Source organism: Acipenser ruthenus, chromosome 31 (assembly GCF_902713425.1).
Source record: "Acipenser ruthenus chromosome 31, fAciRut3.2 maternal haplotype, whole genome shotgun sequence".
NCBI classification, from domain to species: domain Eukaryota; kingdom Metazoa; phylum Chordata; class Actinopteri; order Acipenseriformes; family Acipenseridae; genus Acipenser; species Acipenser ruthenus.
In genome coordinates, this window is record NC_081219.1 from 7,122,501 (window position 1) to 7,147,034 (window position 24,534).

At 40.1% G+C, this 24,534-nt stretch overlaps 1 protein-coding gene across 2 annotated transcripts in view; it reads right to left on the bottom strand.

Moving 5' to 3' along the window:
• The window catches only part of LOC117396777 (multiple epidermal growth factor-like domains protein 9), a 153,098-nt gene that overhangs the window by 61,577 nt on the left and 66,987 nt on the right, over window positions 1-24,534 (bottom strand). For both annotated transcript variants that reach the window (XM_034908933.2, XM_059005344.1), the window contains exon 3: window positions 7,157-7,296. In XM_034908933.2, the coding sequence (XP_034764824.2) occupies window positions 7,157-7,296 (140 nt within the window). The remainder of the gene's footprint in view (window positions 1-7,156; window positions 7,297-24,534) is intronic.

The following is a 24,534-nucleotide window of genomic DNA, read 5'->3' on the forward strand; positions in this document are numbered from 1 at the left end:
CTTGATAATTTCAGGTTTAACTGAGCATATTGACTGCAGCACACCACCAGATATACAGTAGTATGCATTTTCACATGATGGAAAGCTTGCAGACCTTCTGTATTCAAGCTGCACACAAGGCCTTTGATATATCGGAGTCTGGTGGCTCCAGCAGGGACCATCATCATCACACCCACGTAACTGTAGAACATACAAACAAAGCTTGTCTGGTTCTGTGTAGCTGATTGATGTCTAAACGTTGTCAAGTAGGGTCTTAAAGGTTCCCAATGATTCAGCATCAACAACATGGCTACGTAACCCATTCCATACCCTCACCTCGCAATAGCAATAAATAGCAGTGCTCAATGACTGACTGTTACACACCTGCAATTGTTTTTTTGAACAAAGCGGATCTATTTTTTCCAGAAGCCTTACTTTTACATTTTCGAAACAGATAAAGGGCTAGCAGTACAAAACACCTCAGTAGTGTGGCAGTTATGAGGACTGGACGGAGGATCCACTGTAACATTTCTCAGAGCACAGCATCACACCTTCATGAAGTGCTCTGCTGTAAATCTCAGTAACAAAACCTGAAAACAGATAATTGCACCTCCTAGATATTTACTAAGCATTCCAAGCAAGTTTCAAGAGAAAAAGTTCATTTATTGGTGGGATAATGACTGTTCTACTGAATGGCTGGGTGATATCCAGGCAAGTACTTAAAGAAACAAGGGCGGTCATCTCAAGGTAGCTGCCGGAGATCCCTGACAAATCAATAAAGACACGAGAGGTACCAGATGAGTAAAATGGTAACCCATCAGCCTTAACATTTAAAATCATGGAATCAATTATAAGTAACTTATATGATCACTTATAGTAACAGCATTATGAGACAACCAGCATGGATTCAGGTTTATTCTGTCTGACTATAAATCCTGGCTATCGTTGAAGAGGTTACTGCAAGGACAGATACAAACAGAGCATATTACAAAATATAACTGGACAAAGTGCTACATGAAAGACTAATCCTTAATATCAAATCAGTGATACTCAAATTATTTTTTTGTTTTGTTTTTAAATTTAGTAGTCGCCAATTGTTTTATAATTTTTTCTACCAATTTGGAATAGCCAATTATTTTTAGGCTCAGCTCACCACTACCACCCCCACGCTGACTCGAGAGCGGCGAAGATGAACACACGCTGTCCTGCGAAGTGTGTGCCATTAGCCGACCGCTTCTTTTCACACTGCAGACCCACCATGCAGCCACCTCAGAGCTACAGCATCGGAGGACAACGCAGCTCTGGGCAGCTTACAGGCAAGACCGCAGGCGCCAGGCCACAGGGGTCACTGGGGTGCAGTGAGCCGCGGACACCCTGGCCGACCTAGACCCCGCCCCCTCCCCGGGCGGCGCTCGGCCAATTGTGTGTCACCCCTTGGTAGCTCCCATCCACGGTCGGTAATGGAATAGCCTGGACTCAAACCGGCGACATCCAGGCTATAGGGCGCATCCTGCACCACGCTGAGCGCCTTTCCAGATGTGCCACCCGAGAGCCTATTTTAAACCTTTTAAAGACAAACCAGTGCCAAACACAACAAGGTATAACACATATATAATGAACGAAAAAAAGTGGAAGGGCAAAATATATAATTTGACCCCCCCATATTCAAAGTGAGGGGCACATGCCCCTTCTGCCCCATGGGTTAGGCACCTGTGGTAACAGTTTTTTTTTTTTTTTTAATTATTATACAAAGAGCAATGAGTGTAGGGAATGAGTTACAAGCCATGTTGTTGTTGCTGCTGCTTATTTAATGGGAACCTTTAAGAAGTCCTGAAGTCCATTAATATGGATGTCCTGAAAAGACTATTGTTTTTAACATTTCTCATTTTCTTATATTCTCGATTTGTGAAGTTTATAATAATGACTGATTAATCATATATGACATATTCCTTTAAAACAGATTCATTGGATATTGTAATTTGACTACGGTTATTTGTTTTGTAAGCATATAAAGTATCTTGAATTTAGAGTCTCTTCCACTTACTACACCATTCCACAAAATAACACACAAATGGATTTCCTTAAATTTTTCAGAGAGAACTGAAGATTACAGATTCTCTAATTTTGAAAAAAATGTGCAGATGGACAAGGAAGCCTTTGAGCACTTCCTGGTGGCACCTCATATAACATCTAATAAAGACACGGCCATCATCAGCCTGCTTTCAATCTCCGGAGAGCCTCACATAGAGATTGTAAAATGTCACTGTACAGTATAAAATTCACTTACCATCCCGCTGTTGTAATTTCTAGAGACCAGGCATACAAGTAAACTAATAAAAATAAGAATAAATTACCTCTTCCTATATTTTATTAGCTGAGAAAAAAAAAAGTATTTTAGAAAAAGGAAATGAGACACATTTATATCATATATCATCAGTGCACAGGAGGGTGACAGAGTTATTTTGTATAGAAAATGTTTGTGTCTATAATATACACATTGGCAACCTGCACTTAATATAACATAATTGGACCATAGTATGGAGAAGAAAGGGGAAAGCCTTCAGTGAAGATGTAACATACTGGTTAAGAATTATCATTAATGTCTGAAAGCTGTAATAAATGCAAAAAGAGGACAGACACACAAAATACTGAAGCAGGTTTGCCAATACTTTTGTCATGAACAAATATTTGAAATTACTTAAGTGCTTTTGGTTTTTTTATAAAGATTGTTTACTACCAGAAATTGTGTATTTTGGTCTTTGTCATATTAATTAGTTGCCAATGTTCAGTAAATGCTTGAATTCAACATGTTTTCTTGAATGATCTTATATTAAGTGTAGGGTGCCAATACTTTTGCGACTGTATATAAAATAACAGCATTCTTTTTTTTTTCTCCTCATTTCCTTGGCATGATGCTATTGTACATAACAGTTGCCAGTGTCTGTGAATGTCCTGGGTGAGGATCTCTGCCTTAGTGCACACAGGTCTCATACAGTCTATACCAGAGTTTAGCAGCATCACTAGATGGATGGATTGTTTGGTTCTCTAGCCTGCACCTCACTGTGGTTTGGGTTTTAATCTGTGCTATTCCAATCTCTCCTTATGCATATTCAAGTCTCGCTCATCAATACAAACCTGACAGTGACAAAGCACTCCAAACAACCAGGAGCAAGGGGTTAATCAAGCATGCCTGGAAAGAGGCATCTCCTAGCTTTCAAGAAGATTAATACACAGAAGAGAAACTGTACCTTCTGAATTAAACAAACTGTAGCAACTACAATGGATAAAGATACTGTGGTTTATGATTATCCACTGCATACTTCACCTACAGTATTAATAATCTGTCAGTAGTAATGTAATACCACCCATCAGATATATTGTTTTAACACTTCTGAAATTACCTGCTTTTTTTCTTTTTTACTGTTATTAAGACTAACTTAATTTAACTAGGAAAGAACTGTTTCTACATTTAAATAATCACCCCTTTTTATTCTGGGTGAAAAGCTAAAGGTATTTTCAATATATTATTTTTGATCTTTCATGCATTTTCAACACTATTAGAAAACGATTCACAGTCAGCTTCCAGCTATAGAGAGCTTCTATCAGACGGTAGATGTCCGCTGCTACGTCTCAACATCAACTGTGAATCAAATTTAAAATCAATCCGCACAAGAGCCGGCTTTTTCATTTTGACTGGCCTTAATGAAAGCTCAGTTCACTATCTATTGGACAGGAAATACTAAACAAAGACACAATTGGTCAAAAAATATTATTATCCACCAGAACCAGCCAATCAATGTGCAACTTTGGCCCTGGTACTCTCCCGCCTAGACTACTGCAACTCCCTCCTGGCTGGCCTCCCTGCGTCCGCCACCCGTCCGCTCCAGCTCATCCAGAACTCTGCTGCCCACCTGGTGTTCTCTCTGCCTCGCTTCGCCCACGCTACTCCACTACTCCGCTCGCTCCACTGGCTCCCGATCACCGCTCGCATCCAGTTCAAGACTCTTGTACTAGCCTACAGATGCCTTGACCAGACTGCACCCAGCTACCTCCAGACCCTCATCTCTCCCTACACCCCCACTCGACCTCTCCGCTCCGCCTGCACTAGAAGACTGGCTCTACCTCCGCTACACTCCCCTGCCTCCCGAGCCCGCTCCTTCTCCACCCTTGCTCCGCAGTGGTGGAACGACCTTCCTACAGATGTCAGGACTGCCCAGTCCCTGACCACATTCCGGCGCCTCCTTAAGACTCACCTCTTCAAACAGCACCTGTAGAACTCCTCTGTTGTATCCTGGGACACTATCACCCTTCATTTAAATGTGCTTTATTTTGCTCTTATCTGCCCCCTATTTTACTGCATTTAATCCTGTACTTCAGAATACTGTAATCTGCCAAGTGTTTAACCTGTAGTATTTTGTAATTAATCATATCCTGATGTAACTATCACTATTTAATCATATCCTGATGTAACTATCACTATTATCTGCTGTATTACTGAATTGTGGTTTGTCACACTTGAACAAAAATTATTGTATTTCTATTGTATTACTTGTATTGTAACACTTGAATGTATTTGTATTTGCTTGCGATTGTAAGTCGCCCTGGATAAGGGCATCTGCTAAGAAATAAATAATAATAATAATAATAATAATAGAACATACAGGCAGTTCTTCTTTCGATTTATCAGAGTGGTGAGGGTATGAAATGGGCTGCCTAGTATTGCTTCTGAGAATCACGTGGATCCTTTAAGACCCAACCGGACAAAGCCAGGAACCAGATGCGCTTAGATAGGCCAAATGGCCTCTTCTCATTCATAAAATGTATTATGTTCCTATGCTCTTATAACATTGTACTAGAAAGGTTTTTGCTGGTTAATGCCAAGTAATTTAAGGTAAATTTGATAAAGTTCTGGGAATGTTTTGTGCCTTTTTGAAGTAATTTTGACACGAATCAGAGCTGTATTCCTGAGAATCTGAATAGAAAAAATATTTTCAACTCTAACCAAATACTAGATGGTGGCGGGCAGAGTGGGTCAAATCAGGTCGCAAAATGCAACCTTCAATTTTAGTATGGCCAGTAGATTTTACTGTAAACTCGCCACGATGGTGACTGAGCATTTATTCTACATACAACAGAGCTTCGGCTCAATAAGGCTTTCTGCTTCAAAACTGGCAGAATCTGCACAGCCCCTTTTGAACTCGCAGAACCAACCCCCACCCAGCCAGGCAAGCTAAGGTAGAACAGAGGAATTTATCATTTCGAATTCATTCTGCTTTGTTTGCACGTAGGAAGAGACGGCTTTAGCCACCAGGAATGAAACTAAAAAAAAACTTTAAAAGCAAATATATTGTTTCCCCCCCAACTTCAGATAATAGGTTGACAACAAGGGATGGAGGGTGTTGAGCTGTCTGTGCAGCCCTATGGCCCAGACAGGCATTCAAAATAACAGGGCAGCTTTTACACTTTTCTTTGTGCTGCACCGCTGCAGGCCATTGATTAGGCTGTATTTTTGTGACGGTTATCACGGATTTCATTTCCGTGAAATGTACCCATTGCTGTGTAATATGTACTTCCACATGAAAATTCTCAAAGAATAGTGTAAATATTTTCATCACTTAAAAATAAAAACAAACGTTTGCATATCGGAAATATTTCTGCTAAACAGCGCTCATGTCTGTTATTTTTACATTTATTTAGGTTTTTATTTTGTTTGCTAATTCACTGGTGGTGAAAATGTCTTTAAAAAGGCAGACATGCAAAAATACTCAATAATACAATTTAGCATTTACTGTTAAGCATTTAAATATTTAGGAACATTTGTTGTATAATAAATCTAGAGAATTATTATACATTTTGAATGTGACAATGCTATCTTTTCTGCTTTAATAAATATTATGTTTAAATATCTTGAAATACCTATTTTTAGACCACAAGATGCTGTGAAATAAGCAATTTTTTAGCGTGAAAAAAATACGTCCCTACTCTGTTTGGGCTGCCTGCAGTTCGATTGATCAGCTTAGACGGCACGATAAATAAAACAGTATATATATATATACGTTTTGTTTGTACAGTTGGAGAGAGTAGCTAGGTTTTGGGGGCATGAGAGAGAGAGAGAGAGAGAAAAGCTAAGACTTGAGCCCCCGTCTGAGGGGACGATGTAGAGGCAATTAAAAATAATAAGGTAAATTAAAATTTTAAGCAAAGTGAGCTGAAATGAAATCTGCTATAAACTGCATTGGTTTTGTTTTTCAGGAATTTTTATTTATTTCACTTGCACTCGTATCTAACCCTGATGTAAGTATCAACACTGTTATCTGCTCTTGAACTGCCCCAATATCAAATTGTACTTTGTTTTGAATTTGCTTTGTTTTGTATTTTGTATCTTAATTGTACTGTAATTCTTGATATGTATTTTTTGTATACAACTGTAAGTCAACCTGGATAAGGGCGTCTGCTAAGAAATTAATAATAATAATAATAATAATAATAATAATAATAATAATAATAATAATAATAATAATAATAATAATCTAATTTTGTGTTGCTTACCTGGCATTTTTCGAGTTAAAACAAAAGCAAATATGACGGTAACTGTTCACTTTCCTGGAATTGTTATCTTCCCTGGCATTTGATGAATATTGTTCTATTTTATGGCATTTTATGTACAGTATATAGTTCCCTGGAATTCTATGCTGTTAGTTCCCTGGCACACCGATTGTTTATAGTTCCCCTCCCACAATTTAAAGCACTATAAATAAACGTCTCCTCATATTGTCCCCATTTGAAAATGACGGTTAATATAAAAGTGAACTTGGCCACCAGGTTTTAAAAGCTAGTGGCTAAATGGCCACCAGCATACAAAGTGATTTGCCTCACCCTGGTGGAGGGTCTTTTTTATATGAACAATAAGATACATGAGTTACATACTGTAATACAGTACCTTTATTAGCTAAGAATACTGTGAAAAATATTTCTTAATAATGACTGCTTTATGTTTTAATGGCTGGTTTCCAGACCCTGATTAGAACTAATATCGGACTAACTTACCTAAAGTACTGTAACAATAGGCAGGCCAAGATTTGTTCTAATCTGGATCTGTGAAGCCAACCTCAGATACATTTATATGGGTAGAAATTCATGGCATTGTGGAAAGTTGACATGCTTTGTAAACACCTACCTGACTGCGGCAGACAGGAACTTGAGTGGTTGTTGCACTGACATGGTTGACATCCAGTGTCACTGAATCGGAAATAGCCAGGCTGGCACTCATCACACTTGGAACCGTAAACCCCCTTTTTGCATGTGCAAATACCAGAGCTGCAAAAGACAACATGAAGAACATTATAGTACACTGAACCAATATGGAAATATAAACCAAAACAATTCTGCAGAATGTCAAATAGTCTTGACAGTGATCATTTAAGAAACCCATTTGAGGGTTAAAGTCTTCTACATGGCAGAAAATAGATACCGTAGTCTCTGCGTATAGGAACACGTCCTAAGAGAACACTTCGCCTAAGGGTGTGGTGAAACAAATTGTTCCCATTGTTGACTCCGGCTAAAGGATTTCCACGAATGAACCTCATCACTACAAAATGGCAAAATGCGTTGCTGTTTCTCTTGCTACACAAAGTTGTAAATTATTTGCATTCTTGGGGAAAAAAAAAAAAAAACCTGAATCAGACACAAGTTGCCAAACAGTTTGGTGTTTCCCATTTTGGTGATGTGCTTCACCAGTTAGTTAAACCCCCACACACAGGACTGTAGGTTGTGGGATATTGGGTGTAACAATGGGAAACTCTAAGGCAGTTGGGCATTAGTTAAGCCACGCCATGACTGGAGCCACAAGTACAGTAGTAGTGTCAAGTAAACCTGCAGTACACTTCAAAATGTCAAATGTTGACCTTAGATATACTTTGTAAAAGTACTGACACAAAAGGGTAAGCTTAAAATTATACTCATGATCAAACTTAACTTAGAAAACCACAGAACAGTGAGTGTACTGAGTCTCAAGGCTTAAGTCACATGACCCCAATATGGCATCTTGGATCACAGGTCAAAGTGAAGGGTACATTTAGTAGATGTTGACCAAGGAATTTGCTTAATACAGAAAATGTGAAGCCAGCATCCTAAACGGTTTGAGATATTAGTGGCAGGGCCGGTTTAGAAAAAGATACAGGCTTTGATCAGAGTGCTCAGTGTGCAACTCCACTACCTGCTCACAGAGCGCTCAGTGTGCAACTCCACTACCCGCTCACAGAGTGCTCAGTGTGCAACCCCACTACCCGCTGACAGAGTGCTCAGTGTGCAGCCCCACTACCCGCTCACAGAGTGCTCAGTGTGCAACCCCACTACCCGCTCACAGAGCGCTCAGTGTGCAACTCCACTACCCGCTCACAGAGTGCTCAGTGTGCAGCCCCACTACCCGCTCACAGAGTGCTCAGTGTGCAGCCCCACTACCCGCTCACAGAGCGCTCAGTGTGCAACCCCACTACCCGCTCACAGAGCGCTCAGTGTGCAACTCCACTACCCGCTCACAGAGCGCTCAGTGTGCAACCCCACTACCTGCTCACAGAGCGCTCAGTGTGCAACCCCATTACCCGCTCACAGAGCGCTCAGTGTGCAACTCCACTACCCGCTCACAGAGCGCTCAGTGTGCAGCCCCACTACCTGCTCACAGAGCGCTCAGTGTGCATCCCCACTACCTGCTCACAGAGCGCTCAGTGTGCAACCCCACTACCTGCTCACAGAGCGCTCAGTGTGCAGCCCCACTACCCGCTCACAGAGCGCTCAGTGTGCAACCCCACTACCTGCTCACAGAGCGCTCAGTGTGCAGCCCCACTACCCGCTCACAGAGCGCTCAGTGTGCAACCCCACTACCTGCTCACAGAGCGCTCAGTGTGCATCCCCACTACCTGCTCACAGAGCGCTCAGTGTGCAACCCCACTACCTGCTCACAGAGCGCTCAGTGTGCAGCCCCACTACCCGCTCACAGAGCGCTCAGTGTGCAGCCCCACTACCTGCTCACAGAGCGCTCAGTGTGCAACCCCACTACCCGCTCACAGAGCGCTCAGTGTGCAGCCCCACTACCCGCTCACAGAGCGCTCAGTGTGCAGCCCCACTACCCGCTCACAGAGCGCTCAGTGTGCAACCCCACTACCCCCTCACAGAGCGCTCAGTGTGCAGCCCCACTACCTGCTCACAGAGCGCTCAGTGTGCAGCCCCACTACCCGCTCACAGAGCGCTCAGTGTGCAGCCCCACTACCCGCTCACAGAGCGCTCAGTGTGCAACCCCACTACCTGCTCACAGAGCGCTCACTGTGCAGCCCCACTACCCGCTCACAGAGCGCTCACTGTGCAGCCCCACTACCCGCTCACAGAGCGCTCACTGTGCAGCCCCACTACCCGCTCACAGAGCGCTCAGTGTGCAGCCCCACTACCCGCTCACAGAGCGCTCAGTGTGCAACCCCACTACCCCCTCATAGAGTGCTCAGTGTGCAGCCCCACTACCCCCTCACAGAGTGCTCAGTGTGCAACCCCACTACCCGCTCACAGAGCGCTCAGTGTGCAGCCCCACTACCCGCCCACTGAATTCATCAAATGCTTGTCTGTGGGTTTTACCTTTGAACTGGATGTGCTCAGGTACACTTTTAAAGAAAAACAACATGGTATTGTATAGTAATACAATGAGCAGGAGACAGTACTCAAGGTTTTTGTTTAGTAACCATCTCTCTAAGGCATGAGTTGATCCTTGCATCCTTGCTTATTTCAATAAAACATACAGTATTGACACTGAGAATTTAATGAACGCTTATTTCCCAAAGGAACTGCATGTATATTTGCCAACCCTGTGTCTTTACAATGAGAGAATGATAGGAGGGGGAAGAGGAATGACAGTTTTTACTATGATGGGTGAGGGAACAGCACAATGCACCAGGCTACAACTCAGAGCAAGAGTAGCCAGATAGAGAAATAATGTGCAGGTCAATATCTGAGTATTGAGGGAGTCAGTATGTGTTACTGAAATTCAGTATGTCTAATGAATTGGGCTCAGAGATTCAGAGGGAATTCATCTCAATTAGTGAGACTGGTTGTCTTACTGTGCAATAAAATCCAGGAAATCCTTAAAACTCATAGTGTGCATATGTTAAAGTTCTTCAGGTTTTTCCCCGTAGAATGGTCCCTTATGTGAACATTAGATCTTCTTTAAGTGGGATCCCTAATAGGCCTCATAACAAAGAGTCTGTATGGCTCTCACAGCATTGTGAGTAAGAATACTCGGTCAGCAGGTTCAGTAAAGGACAAAGTCTTTGCTGCTAAGAACGCCAAAAGGTCTTTTAGGAACCTGCAATTCAGACAGAACTGATGAAGTTTACCTAGAATATTTCCTGTATTTGCAGGTTTTAATGCTCAGAATTCTGACCTTTACTGGCTACTACACTCCAAAACCTCTTTCTCCAATAGTACTGTACCTTCACAGCAAAAAGCATGACTAATGCTGATCTACCATATTTACAGAGATCGAACCCAAATTTACAGAGATCAACCCCAAATTTACAGAGATCAACCCCAAATTTACAGAGATCGAACCCAAATTTACAGAGATCGAACCCAAATTTACAGAGATCAAACCCAAATTTACAGAGATCAAACCCAAATTTACAGAGATCGAACCCAGATTTACAGAGATCAAACCCAAATTTACAGAGATCAAACCCAAATTTAGTGGAATTGTGTTATTTAGCAGTAATCCAATTATTCCAAACAGCTAACTTATTATGGAATTTGTTCTAGGTTCAAAAATGACAAAACCAGGACTATTGCCTGTTTTTTTTTTTTTTTTTACATCAGAGTAGCAATACATGATTTGTATATTCTGTACTATTGCTGAATGCAGCTGTATAATACCTTATTTTATAACCCAACAGCCTGTCTATCTCATGTTATCTCATTGTAAACACATGCTGAAGTGCGAGTGTTCTCCAGTGCAGCATTCTGTGAGCCGTCTTTCTCTGTATTATTCCCAGAAGGTAATGACCATTGATCAATGAGGTTACAGGGTAAGTGCACTACTCAGAAAAGAGGGGGTTATATTCTTATACTCCCTGGAAGCCCTGCATTTCTAGATGACTGAAATAACCTTTTAAATGGCCAAACCATACAACCCCTATGCCATTGTTTTGTAAATAAAGTACAACAATAAAAAGCTAGACTAGGATCTCCTGGTGTATTACTCAGGGAGGGCCTAACCTCCCCTGAATGTGTTTTAACTACTGAATATACATGTGATTTGTCTGCCGTTGTAACTGCAGACAGAACCTTTGGCATAGCTGCAACCTTTTGGCTGGCAGATCATATTTGATGCAGTCTCTTTTGTAACAGCTTTTGTTTAACATTGGCAAGCAGTGACATACATTGCACTTGACAAGCATATTCAGTGCTAGGGCTGAGTTACTGTTTGTACTGGCCTCTAATAAAAAAAAAATAACCTCAACCTGGGACCTATACAAAACTCTCAAGGAGATGTAATGCCATCTTCATCAGGGTTCAGCCATAAATTCACTGAATAACATCAGGTTAAACAAAAATATTAAAAACTTGAAATTAGGAATAATCACGCATGTAATTACGTTTTTAATTATTATTATTTGTTTATTTAGCAGACGCCTTTATCCAAGGCGACTTACAGAGACTAGGGTGTGTGAACTATGCATCAGCTGCAGAGTCACTTACAATTACGTCTCACCCGAAAGACGGAGCACAAGGAGGTTAAGTGACTTGCTCAGGGTCACACAGTGAGTCAGTGGCTGAGGTGGGATTTGAACCGGGGACCTCCTGGTTACAAGCCCTTTTCTTTAACCACTGGACCACACAGCCTCCAGGTACTTAGCTTCACTTCATAAGCAAACAAATATAATAACCTGTACACTACATCAAAATCCTTGATAAATGTATAGGGAGAGTGGAGCATGTAAAAGTACTTTTGTAGCTAAAATATTTCATAAATTCTACCTGTCATGCATTTATATTTACTATATAATTCTCTATGTAGATGTGCAGTTTAAAGAAACACTTGTAGAATCCATTTTCATTTTAGAACATGACATCTGATACTAAAACTAGTTTTCAGTTTGCTTGACTGGTCTCCCAGGAGGTCTGCTGCAGCTTCACTTTCTGGGTCATTTCACCCTAGCAGTGTTATTAGGGTCAAAGCATCAAGTACCCGATATCAGGTTTTAAAATGAAAATAGGTTTTCTTAATCAAACTGCACATTTGAGATTTATATAGTGGATGAGCAAAAAATTAAAGAATCATTGTGTTTGCTACAACCACTTTGAGTAACAATATTGTTTTGTGCTTAAGAAAATACAAATCCTATTTGTTATCATGAAACTGCCTGGGATTGGGTTTCCATGGTTACAGCTCATGTCTTCAGTATAAGCAACGCTTTGGTGCTTTACAACTATGTGCCTTGGGACTAAAGTAGGCAAAAAGGAAAACTGCTACTGAAATTGCAACTCATCTCCCTAATCTGCATCCAAAGGGTCGTGGCTTAGAGAAAGAAAGGCATAGTATGCAATGTACATTAGTAATTGCAATGGTTTTACAAAATGTATTAAAACAGTATGTAAACCTACATTACATTCAAAAAATATAGAGAGAGGTGAATTTGAAATGACGGATTTGGGCATTTGCTGTTTTGTGTTGCTTTTTCACTAATATCTTGACACTCTATATACTTGTAAGCACAATAATCGTCCCATCCATGTCCAATGCATGCAAAGGATTTTAACAAGACATTATTTATTATGCCTTCACTACCAATACAGAACTTGAGTATGGACATATTCCAAAAATGGGTCATTCTGTAGTGGTAATAAATGAATGTTGTGTAACCTACATCACACGAGCGGGCTAAGAGAGGTAAAACAGGCTACAAATATCGCTCTGTATTTGTCTCAATAACTTGTTTGGAGGGTAATATATTGTGTTTACCAGCAGCACAAAAAAGGAAGAAATGAGTCTAGAAGAAATATCATTGCTTGTATTAATTTTGGCATGTTGGGATTATTGAGTCCCCCCTGTATTATTTGTACAAGAGTACTACACATTACTGATCCTGTGATATGAACAAAGCTCTCTTATCTGGGGGGAGGGTCATATATTTGATTAAATGCTTGTAGTTTATTGCAGCAATCCTTATTGTTAACATTAAACATCTGTAAGATCAAAAGGAGATAATATGCTGTGTCAAAGTCTGGTGTGGTATTTGTCTATGCAACACTTCAATGGAAAGAAAATTAACTTGTTTCTCAAAAGTAAGATTAAGAACAAGGAGACCATTCAACTAGTCAGTGCTTGTCCAGTTCCAACTGATCCCTGTGTCCAGTTCTAGCTAACTGATCCCAGAATTTCATCTAGTCGATTCTTAAAGGATCCAATTGACATGGCTCGGTAACCCATTCCGTACACTCACCACTACAGGTATGTGAAAAAAGTGTCTCCTACTCTCTGACCAAAGTATGTTCCACTGATCTCTTGTCCATATCTCTGTGCTATGCTTGAAATAGTGACTAGGATTAACTTTGTTGACTCATTTTAGGATTTTAAAGTTCAAGTCTTCCCAAATCCTTGTAGCCCTGGCATTAGTCGAGTTACTCTTTGCTGGACACAAAGCTGCTATGTCCTTTTTGTAGGGCGGGGACCAACGTTTACCTCAGTATTCCATGTGTGATCTCACCAGTGTATTAAACAACCTAAACATTACATCCCTTGATTCTATATCTACACTTTTGACTATATGACGTGGTTATAACCAGTATTTAGCTGTTGTAGGCTTACTTTTCCACTAGATTTCAAATTGAATCTTGCTATGTTGACTCATTTCAAATGGTTCCAATATTTCAATTTTTGTACCCTGTCCTCATTATTTGAGAATACCAGAGGCAAGAAGCTTTCTCACAAAGAGGGTGCATTTACAAATTGAGTTAAAAAGCAATCATTTGCATGTTCCAGCAGTTCAAGCTCTGATGTACCAGCACTGTAATCGTTGTTCCATTCGATGCTTGGAAAGCTTCTAAAGTTAGTAAAATAAATGATGTAAGGGATATAAGCAATCCATTCTGTGGTGCTGGTGTACACAGAAACAAGAGTACAAAAAGGCCCTCTAAAACCAGTCCTGCAACTTATACTTAGTTTCTGTTTACTTGAAGGTTTGAGATGGTCCCCATAAAAGGCACTATGCAAAATCAATGTGTCATTGTGTTGTGTATCCACAGTTGTTTTTATGCCAATATTATGACCAACAAAAGCACAAACAGTAAACCTGACTCCAGGCAGCCATCATCACCCAACCACCCAGTGAAAGTCCAGAGGAGTGACATTGGCCTGTAAAAAAAGTCTGTACTCGTCAGGCAATTTATCTTGACTTTGCCACTAAGTAAATTTGATCCAAGAAACTGTCTAAATAAAAAAGGTTATTTGTATTTCTTGTGACAACCTATGGCACTGTATCTTTGCTGCGGTCACCTTGATTGAAATGTCAAACACTGAATGATCTGTCAACACTATACAGAGACAAATACTATTTGTGGGTTCTATAATTAATTTCATGGAAGTCATTTATCTGCAGCTCTCTGTCTGGACAGTTCTGAAATTAGGTTGTACCTCTGCAAACAGGTACAACATTGGAGTCAGGACCAGGAGGTTATGCTTTAGCACTGTCATGGCTGACACAGTTGTACTGTGCCTTAGTTTCAAATCTGCACTTTCTTTCCCCGAGAGAGTGTTAACTACCTGCTGACAAAGAATCCAAACTTGTACAGAAACTGCATTGAACCCAAATCCTTGTCACCAAGCTAAACACCTACTAGGTGCACTATAAGAGCACCTTTTACAGGTTTTGTGTTGTTAAATAATGCGTAAAAACAGCAGGCAAACTTTCTAAAGCTTTGTGAAACATACAAGTTAAGCTTCAAACCACTAGCAAAAGTTAGGTTACTATCAAAACCCTGGTTCCTTGAAATAGAAATGTAACCATTACCTCATGGGTATTTATCCTTAAAGACCCTGTAACCTGAATAATATAACAAAGACTGCTCGTCAGAACCTGTGACACAGTCATGCCCGCCCCCGATCTGCACACACAGATCTCAATATCATCCTACAACACTGCTGCAATCATTGACGCAGCAATCTTGAAGGTTAATAGTTACATTTCTATTTCAGGGAACCAGGGTTACGATAATAACCTAACGCTCACTATCAAGTACAAAATGTAACCATTACATCATGGGTAGAAATACCAAAGCTGTCGCAAGGCAATTATTGCAATTATTGCACCAGACAAAGCGTATAGCGCTGCTGCTCCCTGTCAGACTGGAAAGGAGGCGGAGGAAAAGCCTCCCAATTCCATAGTTTGGTTAATTTGGAATGCCGAGAGTTTTTGGCAAAAAATCAGGATTTGTAAGATGCGTAACCTTTGTCCTTACTTATGTAAAAATTAAGTAGGCTTTCGCAATCGAAAATGCTTGCATCTCACCCACCCACTTAGTGGATGTGATTGCAAACAAGAAAGCTTCTTTCAAAAGGTAGGTGGCCGAAGCTGCCGAGCTCCTTTTAAAAATTGCCCTGCCAGAAAGCTGAGCTCCTGGGTAGACTGAATCCATTTTGATATGGCAAGCTGAAATAGCTGCCAAATAGACCTTTGATGTAGAGGGGGACTCCCCTTATCAACAGGTCCTGCAAAACCTGCAGTATAACTGCCATAGGACTGGTCATGGGGTCAAAGCCCTTAGGCAAGCACCACGTCTGATTTTCTCCAGACACAGCGGGAGCATGGCGAGCGGTGGGAGGGCATACAGCAGCTGCCTCGGCCACTGGTGTGTCAGGCATCTATCGCCAGTGGGTCCCCGGCACCTGTTATGGAGAACCAGCGATGACAATGGGTCGATTCCTGGGAGGGAAGCGGTCTATCTCTGCTCTCCCGAACCGTTGCCAAATGAGGATCACCACCTCAGGGTGAAGCCTCCATTCTGAGGCACTGAGAACTCCCCTTGAGAGGAGGTTCGCCACCTAGCTTATCACTGCAGGCAGGTGTACTGCTTGCAAGGAGAGGACAGGATCATGCGCCTAGAGCAACAGCTTGCGGGTTACTCGATGGAGACTGGGGGACCTGAGGCCGTCCTGGTGGTTTATATAAGACACTACGGTCGTCCGTGGTGAACCAATCAGCTGGCCTGCTAGTGAATCGGAATGGTAACCTCGTTCGATGTACAGTGTACCGACGGGAACGGGAGCGATCTATAGGGATGCCCACCTACAGCGCTCCCGGTTAGAGCCCTAATAGTCTTCACAATAATTCTGCAAGCAGCAGCGAGACACTGAGGGAGAAAACTGCAAGCAGTTTAACCCGAAGCGCGCATCTCGGCCCAAAAGGTGCGCAAGTATTGCTGTGAAAATAAATTCAAAAATACACACGAGAAACCATTTTTTCTCACACAAAACAGTAAACACTAAATTACCGTTAATTATGTATCATTTTCGTCATAAAAACGACATTTTTATTTTCAACCTCAACAAAGCTAGCAGCCTGGGAGAGAACAAGTAGCCGACTTAAAGTTATTCGATCCCGGGGTTGCTGAGGGACTCTTAATGAAAACCACGGATGAGTGCACCATACGTGTAAATAGCAATTACTATAATCACATCAATATACACTGCATTAATAGTGTAATTACACAAGCGAATAAGCAGATAAAAGTATATTAAACGAAAGGAAAAATTATATTGAGATCTGTGTGTGCAGTCTATTTATGCCCTCGGGGACAGGCATGACTGCATCACAGGCTCCGACGACCAGTCTTTGTTATGTCTATTCAAGTTACAGGGTCTTTAAGAATAACTACCCATGAGGTAATGGTTACATTTCTCATTTGATAGGGAACCAAGTTACTGCCCAACTCCTCAAGCCTCTCATCTTCATCAGCTCCAGTAATTTGGGAGAAACATGTGCTTTTGATAAATAAATTCAGTTACCCTCAGGTTGGCCAGACAGTGTTTTAGGTATTCATGGACAGTCTTTTATTTAACATTATTCGTTCAAATAAAATAAATATTGGTTTTAAAGCTGAATGCATTTGTTTACAAAAAAATAAAAATAAATAAAGTGGGGTTTCGCCTTAAATAAAAGAGTAGATAGTTTGACATCTTATCAGTGTATGTCTGTTGTTGCATACATAACATACATATGGCTAGCCAGGGTGTTTATGAGTGGTTCTGTATACGATGTGCTGTGACCAAAGCATATGGGAACTCACATGAATGGTTTGTATGCAAAACAAGGCTAAAAGGTAAGCTAGCATGTTGTAAGAAGCAATACACAAACCGTAAGTGATTTCCTATTACAAGTTAATTTAGCTTTAACAAAAGACCTGCATTATTAATGGCAAGGGAGGGCTTTTTATTAAATACAAACCTATCTGTGAACCTAAATCGACCCGAGCAGACTTCAATTCCACACCATCAAAATGTGATGCGTTATATTCTCTTTCTCCCACATACAGACACAGATTGTGCTGACATTTCCAATTAGCACCTACTCTTCAAAGAAAGTGGATTCATACAGTTTTGCAGATCTGATGATTATGCAGAATGGCAGTGCAGTAACCCTTTGACCCTGTATCGCTAAAGCACTTTGACTGTAACAACATCCCACATGAGATGTGGCATGTACCCTACCAAGAATCTTTTATCACAATGTCCTGGAGACCACTTCTATATTTTAATTGGTTTACATCTTTCCAACATTAAGTAGTGGTTGGAGTAGTGGTTAGGGCTCTGGACTCTTGACCGGTGGGTTGTGGGTTCAATCCCAGGTGGGGGACACTGCTGCTGTATCCTTGAGCAAGGTACTTTACGTAGATTGCTCCAGTAAAAACCCAACTATATAAATGAGGAATTGTATGTAAAAAAAAAAATAATAATGTGATATCTGTATAATGTGAAATAATGTATAATGTGATATCTTTTAACAATTGTTAGTCACCCTGGATAAGGGTGTCTGCTAAGAAATACATAATAATAATAATAATAATAATAATAATAATAATAATAATAATAATAATAATAATAGTCATCATTTTGGGGGGTTTAAAAAGCAGCACACATCATTAAGCAACAGACTTCCCTACCCCCGGCTCACCAAGACACATCCTTGCAGCCTGCAGGGTCGCCTCTCACATCCATTATTAGTACCTACATACAAGAGGAAAATGTGCTTGAGAGTGAGAGAGAATCAGAAACCCAGTGCAGGGCTTATTGGTTCCTCCAGTCACTGAACGGGTTCCCTCAAAGCACTGGAGGGGGACAAGGTCACTGCCTCATAAAGAGCTGCCATGCTGTAGAGCTGGAGAGCAGAGAAGGAGTATCATCACAGACCATAGCTGTGCATGAATATTGCACAAGTGTGTCAGTGCAGGGAGTACATAGGTATTGAATTGGTATGTTTCCATATGCAGTTAGCATTGCATGCTTGTGCAATGAGCATATAGCAACATACATATTCATATTCCATAAATTATATAAATAGGGTTGGTTTGGCATGTAAGTATTCTGTATTCTACGTATGAGAATTAAAAGTTAAATATGTGTACAAGCTTATTGTGTCATAAATGCAAACTACAACACAATACTTAAACATCATATGTTCCTTTGTTAAAAACAACATATGTACAGCAGGCCCTACAAGTATAAATGCCAGTGTGACAGGTTCCTCCACGTATCCCCAGTTTCTAATCACAATAGGTTCCGATAATCTAAATAATGCTGAAGTAATTACTCAACATATAACACTTGTTTACAGGGATGATTGGCTCTGTGTGTGGTGAATGAATAAATGAATGCAGTCAGGACCTGGCTATTCCCAAACTAATGCCAAGCTTAAACATGCTATAATAAAATATTCTTCATGACCGCTTTTACCTTCAGTAGAATGATCTATCAAAGTTGTGGTTATGAAGTGCCTAGACTCCAAGTACCTTGTTTCAAACACAAAGCCATATTTTCAGAAAGGAATAAAACAATTATACACATTATAAAAACCACTCTAGCAAGAAATTGCTCAATAATTCAACTCCAGTGGCAAAGTGGTTTCTTGCTTGTCTTTTCCAGTTGTTTAAATCCTATAAAATTTGCCACGAATTGTAAACAAGCAGAGACTAAACTGACTGCTGACAGATATCTTTTTTTAGAGGTGCTGTTTTTTCTATATTCAGTCCCTTTATAAAGCTCATTCCAGTGAAGTTGATCATGGTAATGAATTCTTTTATATGAGATATATTGAACCAAGATACAAGGAGAAAGAAGAACCAACAGTAATAAATATTATACTGGAGCTTCTAAAAACGCTGCTGCTCTCTCCACACATGGGAGGATATAAATAAGGCTTGCTGTGTGGACAACGCCGCTCTCTATGTTACTGTCTACAAGCAGCAAGATGGAAAGAAATAGAGAAAATAAGGAACAGAGCAAAACATATTGTTGGATAAAATATAAAATACTGCCAATTTCATGTTAGTAATTTTTCTAATACATGCCCATGGTGTTTCCCTTTTAATAATGTATATTATTCTATAATACAGAACAATATGTTATTAATTCAAATACCTTTTTACAGTAATTCCCTTGTGCCACAGGGAATGTTCTACCCAAGTGCCAGCACAAAGCAGGTGGAATCCGAGCACAGTATAAGGATGCTTATGGTGGGGGGTCTGAACAGAGATGTTCACGCAGGAGGCGATTACAGATCCAATTTCCTGGTGACGAGGTCTGTGCTCAACATGTACAGTCCATGTGGGATGGGGGCTAGGAGGCAGAAATTGATACAGATCTTTTCTGCCAACCCCATCCATTATTGATAAAAAAGCAGAATCTTGACTATAAAAAAAGAAATCTTGACAAGAAATGCAAACTCATAGGCAAATACCGCTGGCTGCTCCTGCTCCTGCTCCTGCTCCATCATAAAGGACAATGCCCAGCCTATATTGTATTGTTTGCTGTAAACCTTGTGCCTTTTTCTTTGTGTCTTTTTGTTTAATAAATATGTGCTTTGTACTGCAGCTTCTGTCTCTGAGCCTCTTGTCAGTAACATCTAGGGCCGTGACGCTATCCTGTCACAGACCCACACTGAGGTTATTTACGGAGGGGAAGTTGGGATTATAGCCCAAAGGGATTATAATAACAGGTACTATTTTGTGGAGTGATAACCCTAACCCTAACCGACCGTATGAATCAGTGCAACAGAAAGACAAAAGCATCTCTCAGAATCACCAGATCTAATCTTTATGAATAACTGCATTTGTTAGTGAAAAGTGTAAGAACAATGGCAGCTCTGAAGACTGCATTATTTAAGGAATCCCCCAATAGCATAATAATACAGCAAGAAGCATGAGAGTTCAACAAAAATGTATTGTAAATATATACAATGTGTAATATAGAAATTGCCCTTGAAAACCAATTTATTTTCTCATTTACATATATTTGTCTGATTCATAAAGCTGTATGGTGCCATTAAATGACCTTTACGGCTTCATAATTACGACATGCCTCAGACCAGGCGGTGTTTTACCAGTCTTATTTCCTAGCATCATCAGCTCTCTGCTAGGAAGATGTAAGGAGGCTGTGTGGTCCAGTGGTTAAAGAAAAGGGCTTGCAACCAGGAGGTCCCTGGTTCAAATCCCACCTCAGCCACTGACTCACTGTGTGACCCTGAGCAAGTCACTTAACCTCCTTGTGCTCCGTCTTTCGGGTGAGACGTAATTGTAAGTGACTCTACAGCTGATGCATAGCTCACACACCCTAGTCTCTGTAAGTCGCCTTGGATAAAGGCGTCTGCTAAATAAACAAATAATAATAAGCCAAAAATAATGATATCAAATGTTAATTACCCAATAATTTAAGTTTTTTGTTATTTGTAACACATACATTAAACTGCATTGTCAACTCATCTGAACAGGATAGGCTACCTGATGGTTGGAAAAATAAAAATCAGGCTTGTGGCCTATTCATTGCTCTAAGCAGAGAACATGGCAGGGTTTGTTGAGCCTGTGCGGGCTGTACATCAGGAGGAGGAAGATATCTTGGAAGATGATCCTCCCATCAATCTGATGTTCATCTTGCCAGCACATGAACCCAATCAGCTATCTCCTGCCATATTTTGTTAGCCACAGAACCTTGTATTTCCAAACACATGATCTGCACTGACAATTACTTCTTTTAATATAATGAGTTACTGGGGAGTGAATGTAGGTTTGCTTAACCTCTCACTCGCATCCAGCACATAACCAATTTACTGTGATGCTAGGAATTGCATGATCCAAAGAGACCCACTGAAAAAGCAGCTGTTATAATGACACCAAAGACTGGATGAAAATAAACCCAAGAACAGATACATGTACTCTAGTAAATTGCTAAAGTTAAGAACATGACTAAAAGAGGGCATATAAACTCATACTCTACAGAGTTTAAACTAACTGCCATCGATAGGTTGAAAAAGGGCAAGACGCTTTCACCAATGGTTTGAAACGCATGTGGACTACAATATTCTGAATTTGAAGTCTTTAATTGCTCTTTTGCAAAGAAAATAAAGTTTGATGCCTACCAACAGAAAACAAAAGTAGCTGGTAGGCTTTGTGTTTTACTTGTAGCCACCTGTACACTGGTAAGTTTTCTATGTACATATAACATTTCAGATTTATTTCTGTAAAGTGTGTGCAGTATGTGTAAGGCACTGTATAGTATCATTACGTGTTAATGCAGCACCATGATCTATTTTGTGTTACTTGTGTACTAAGAAGGCTACGGTAAAATAGTTTAGTTTCAAATTAATATCATGTTTTATTGTTTCCATATGTGTACAATGCAGCAACATGGTTTATTTCGTGTCACTGGTAGCCTACAGCTAAAGTAAAAAGAAATAGTGTTAGGTATTTATGTGATTTTACGACTGTGCTGTATATGTCTACTGTGCAGATTTATATTTTGACATAATGGAATGTCAAAATAAACAAAGCACTGTGTGTGTGTGCAATAAAAAAATTAAAAAAGTAAACCGGACATCTTGACATTCTGAACAACCCGTCAGTCCTGTAGATATAACGGGACGGTGTAAACAGACGGTGTATGCTGCCGACGTCTTAAGAAGGGTACACAACTCATTTGCATACCTCTGACAATTGGTTAGATAAAATCTTTCAGTAACAATCCATGGTGGTAAATCACATCTTAAACCATTGCTGGCCAGTAAAATAACCAGGCAGTAGTTTTATAAATCACATGTTAAATACCGCCCAGTCGTTACTTTGCAGCATATGGGCCAATATATTAACATTCAAAGAAGGGATGATTAAGACAGGGAAATAAACAAGCCCAGTATTAACTTTTTTAAATGCAATGTGTAACACCCCAGATAAAATATACAATATTCAAGTCCCCCAGTTAGACTGGCCATATATGTGGAAACTATGTCAATCACATGCATTAAAAGCCAAGCACCAAAACAGAACATGACATGCTCTGAAGTCAAGTCTTGTTAACTAAGCATTCTTATTGCACTGCTCAAATAATTTCAAAGGTAACGTGGCATGGGTTGAACTGCGTCTGTTTTTAATTAAACTCATGCTGATCTGATTACATTTTGTATGACGCAATAAACAATTAGTGACCTGGCAATAAAAACGTGGCCTCCTTCGTAAGGGAAATGCAGTTTTGTGGGGCAAGAACAACTCAAGTTGTTTTTAGACTATACTAATATGATGGATGGCAACTACTTGTACTGGTTACCAAATTTGAACGGTTTTGAAAATGAACAAAATATGGAAGACTGATAAAATGTTACATACTCTTCAAAAAAGAACTGAATTCTAAGATGATCTGAAATCAAGATTTTGTGCATCTTCCCATAAAAACAAACCATGTAATTTCCTGTTTTATTTAACCTCCAGTGATACATTAACACCTTATATGCAATATCAGACATCATCAAATACAGAATCCAAATTTGCACATAAAAAGACCAGATCTTGCAGCTCAAAATTGTTTCAAACAATTTATCAAAGGATACCAATGATTCAGCATCAATGATGCCCTATTTTTGCAACCTATTGTATAAACAAGAAGAGCTTGAGTCCTGATTGTAATGCTAATAGAGACCGGTACCACTTTTGTTTAGTATATGCTAAACTGCATATGTAACATCACAAGGCTCCAACAATGTCCTACTGTGTGTGTTGTGTTATTACACAACTAAACTAGAGCTAGAGATGTGTTGACCGTCAACAGACCAAGCAAATATGTTCTGGGGTATAATTATTGCTGTAAATATAAATATGGATGTAATCGACTATATCGATCACATCCATACACTTCCAATGAGACAACTACTGTACAGAAATTAACAATATACCAATGTTTTAAATTGAAGTTATATCCTGTAACATATACTACATCTTTAAAATATTTAAATATATATTTAATAGGTCTATATCCTCTATTTGCTCCCTTATAATTGCCTACTTACTGTAACTAACATATTTATCCACCATGTTGCACCTCTTTGCATTTAGGTTTTTCTTTCAAACATGTATATACCGTTCGTATCATTTATCTGGTCTGCCAAAAAGTACAGTATTTCAAGAAAACTATTTCCACAAATCCTGCTGTTCAATCAATCATTCACAGCTGCTCTACCCTCCCCATTGCCAGAAAGAGGTGTTGGGAATGAGACATTTTGAAATGATTAAAATCCAACCTATTTTCACAGGTTTCTTAAGGAAAGAAGGCTGCTTGGAGACAAACCAAAAAAAAAAAAAAAAAAAAAAGGTAAGGACTCGGAGCTGCCTGCTGCTAATCCGCGATGGGTAGAGGCCTAATCCGCGCAATCTCTAGGCTTCAGATGTCAAAGCAGTTTCTGCACTCCGCTTACAGCAGGATGTAACTCGCAAATGTAAGGACCAATTTAATTCAAATGTTTTGCTTTAAGTAAAAAGGACCTGAGCTGCAGGCTGTTAGATTTAGGGCTGCCTGTTCAGGGGAAACAGACAAAAGAAAGAGGAAATAACCAGTGAAAACAACCAAGGCAAGTATGTTTATTTCAGTGCTCCAGTGTTAAACTGCAAAATGACAATGGAAACTGAACTCACAGGACAGTTAATCTGAGCAGGGAAGAGCCTCGGATATAGTGGCTCACGAGTTCTGAGCTAGACCATTCCACTGATATGACTGAATCAAAGACTATTCACAGGTGGGGTGGATGCATGTTATAATGTTGTTGTTTTGCTGCAGTGTCGGTGGACCACTGAAGTACCTGCTACTGTACCACTGTACAAACTGGGGTGCTAGGATTGACTGATAAAATCTAATTATGTGTTGAGGTGCTATGGGTTTGAATCCTGGGACACATACAGTATCTGTCCCCTTTCTGCCAATAATTAACAACTAATTATTATTTATTTGGCAGATAACTATTATTACCAAAGTGTTTCTGAGATAAACGATGG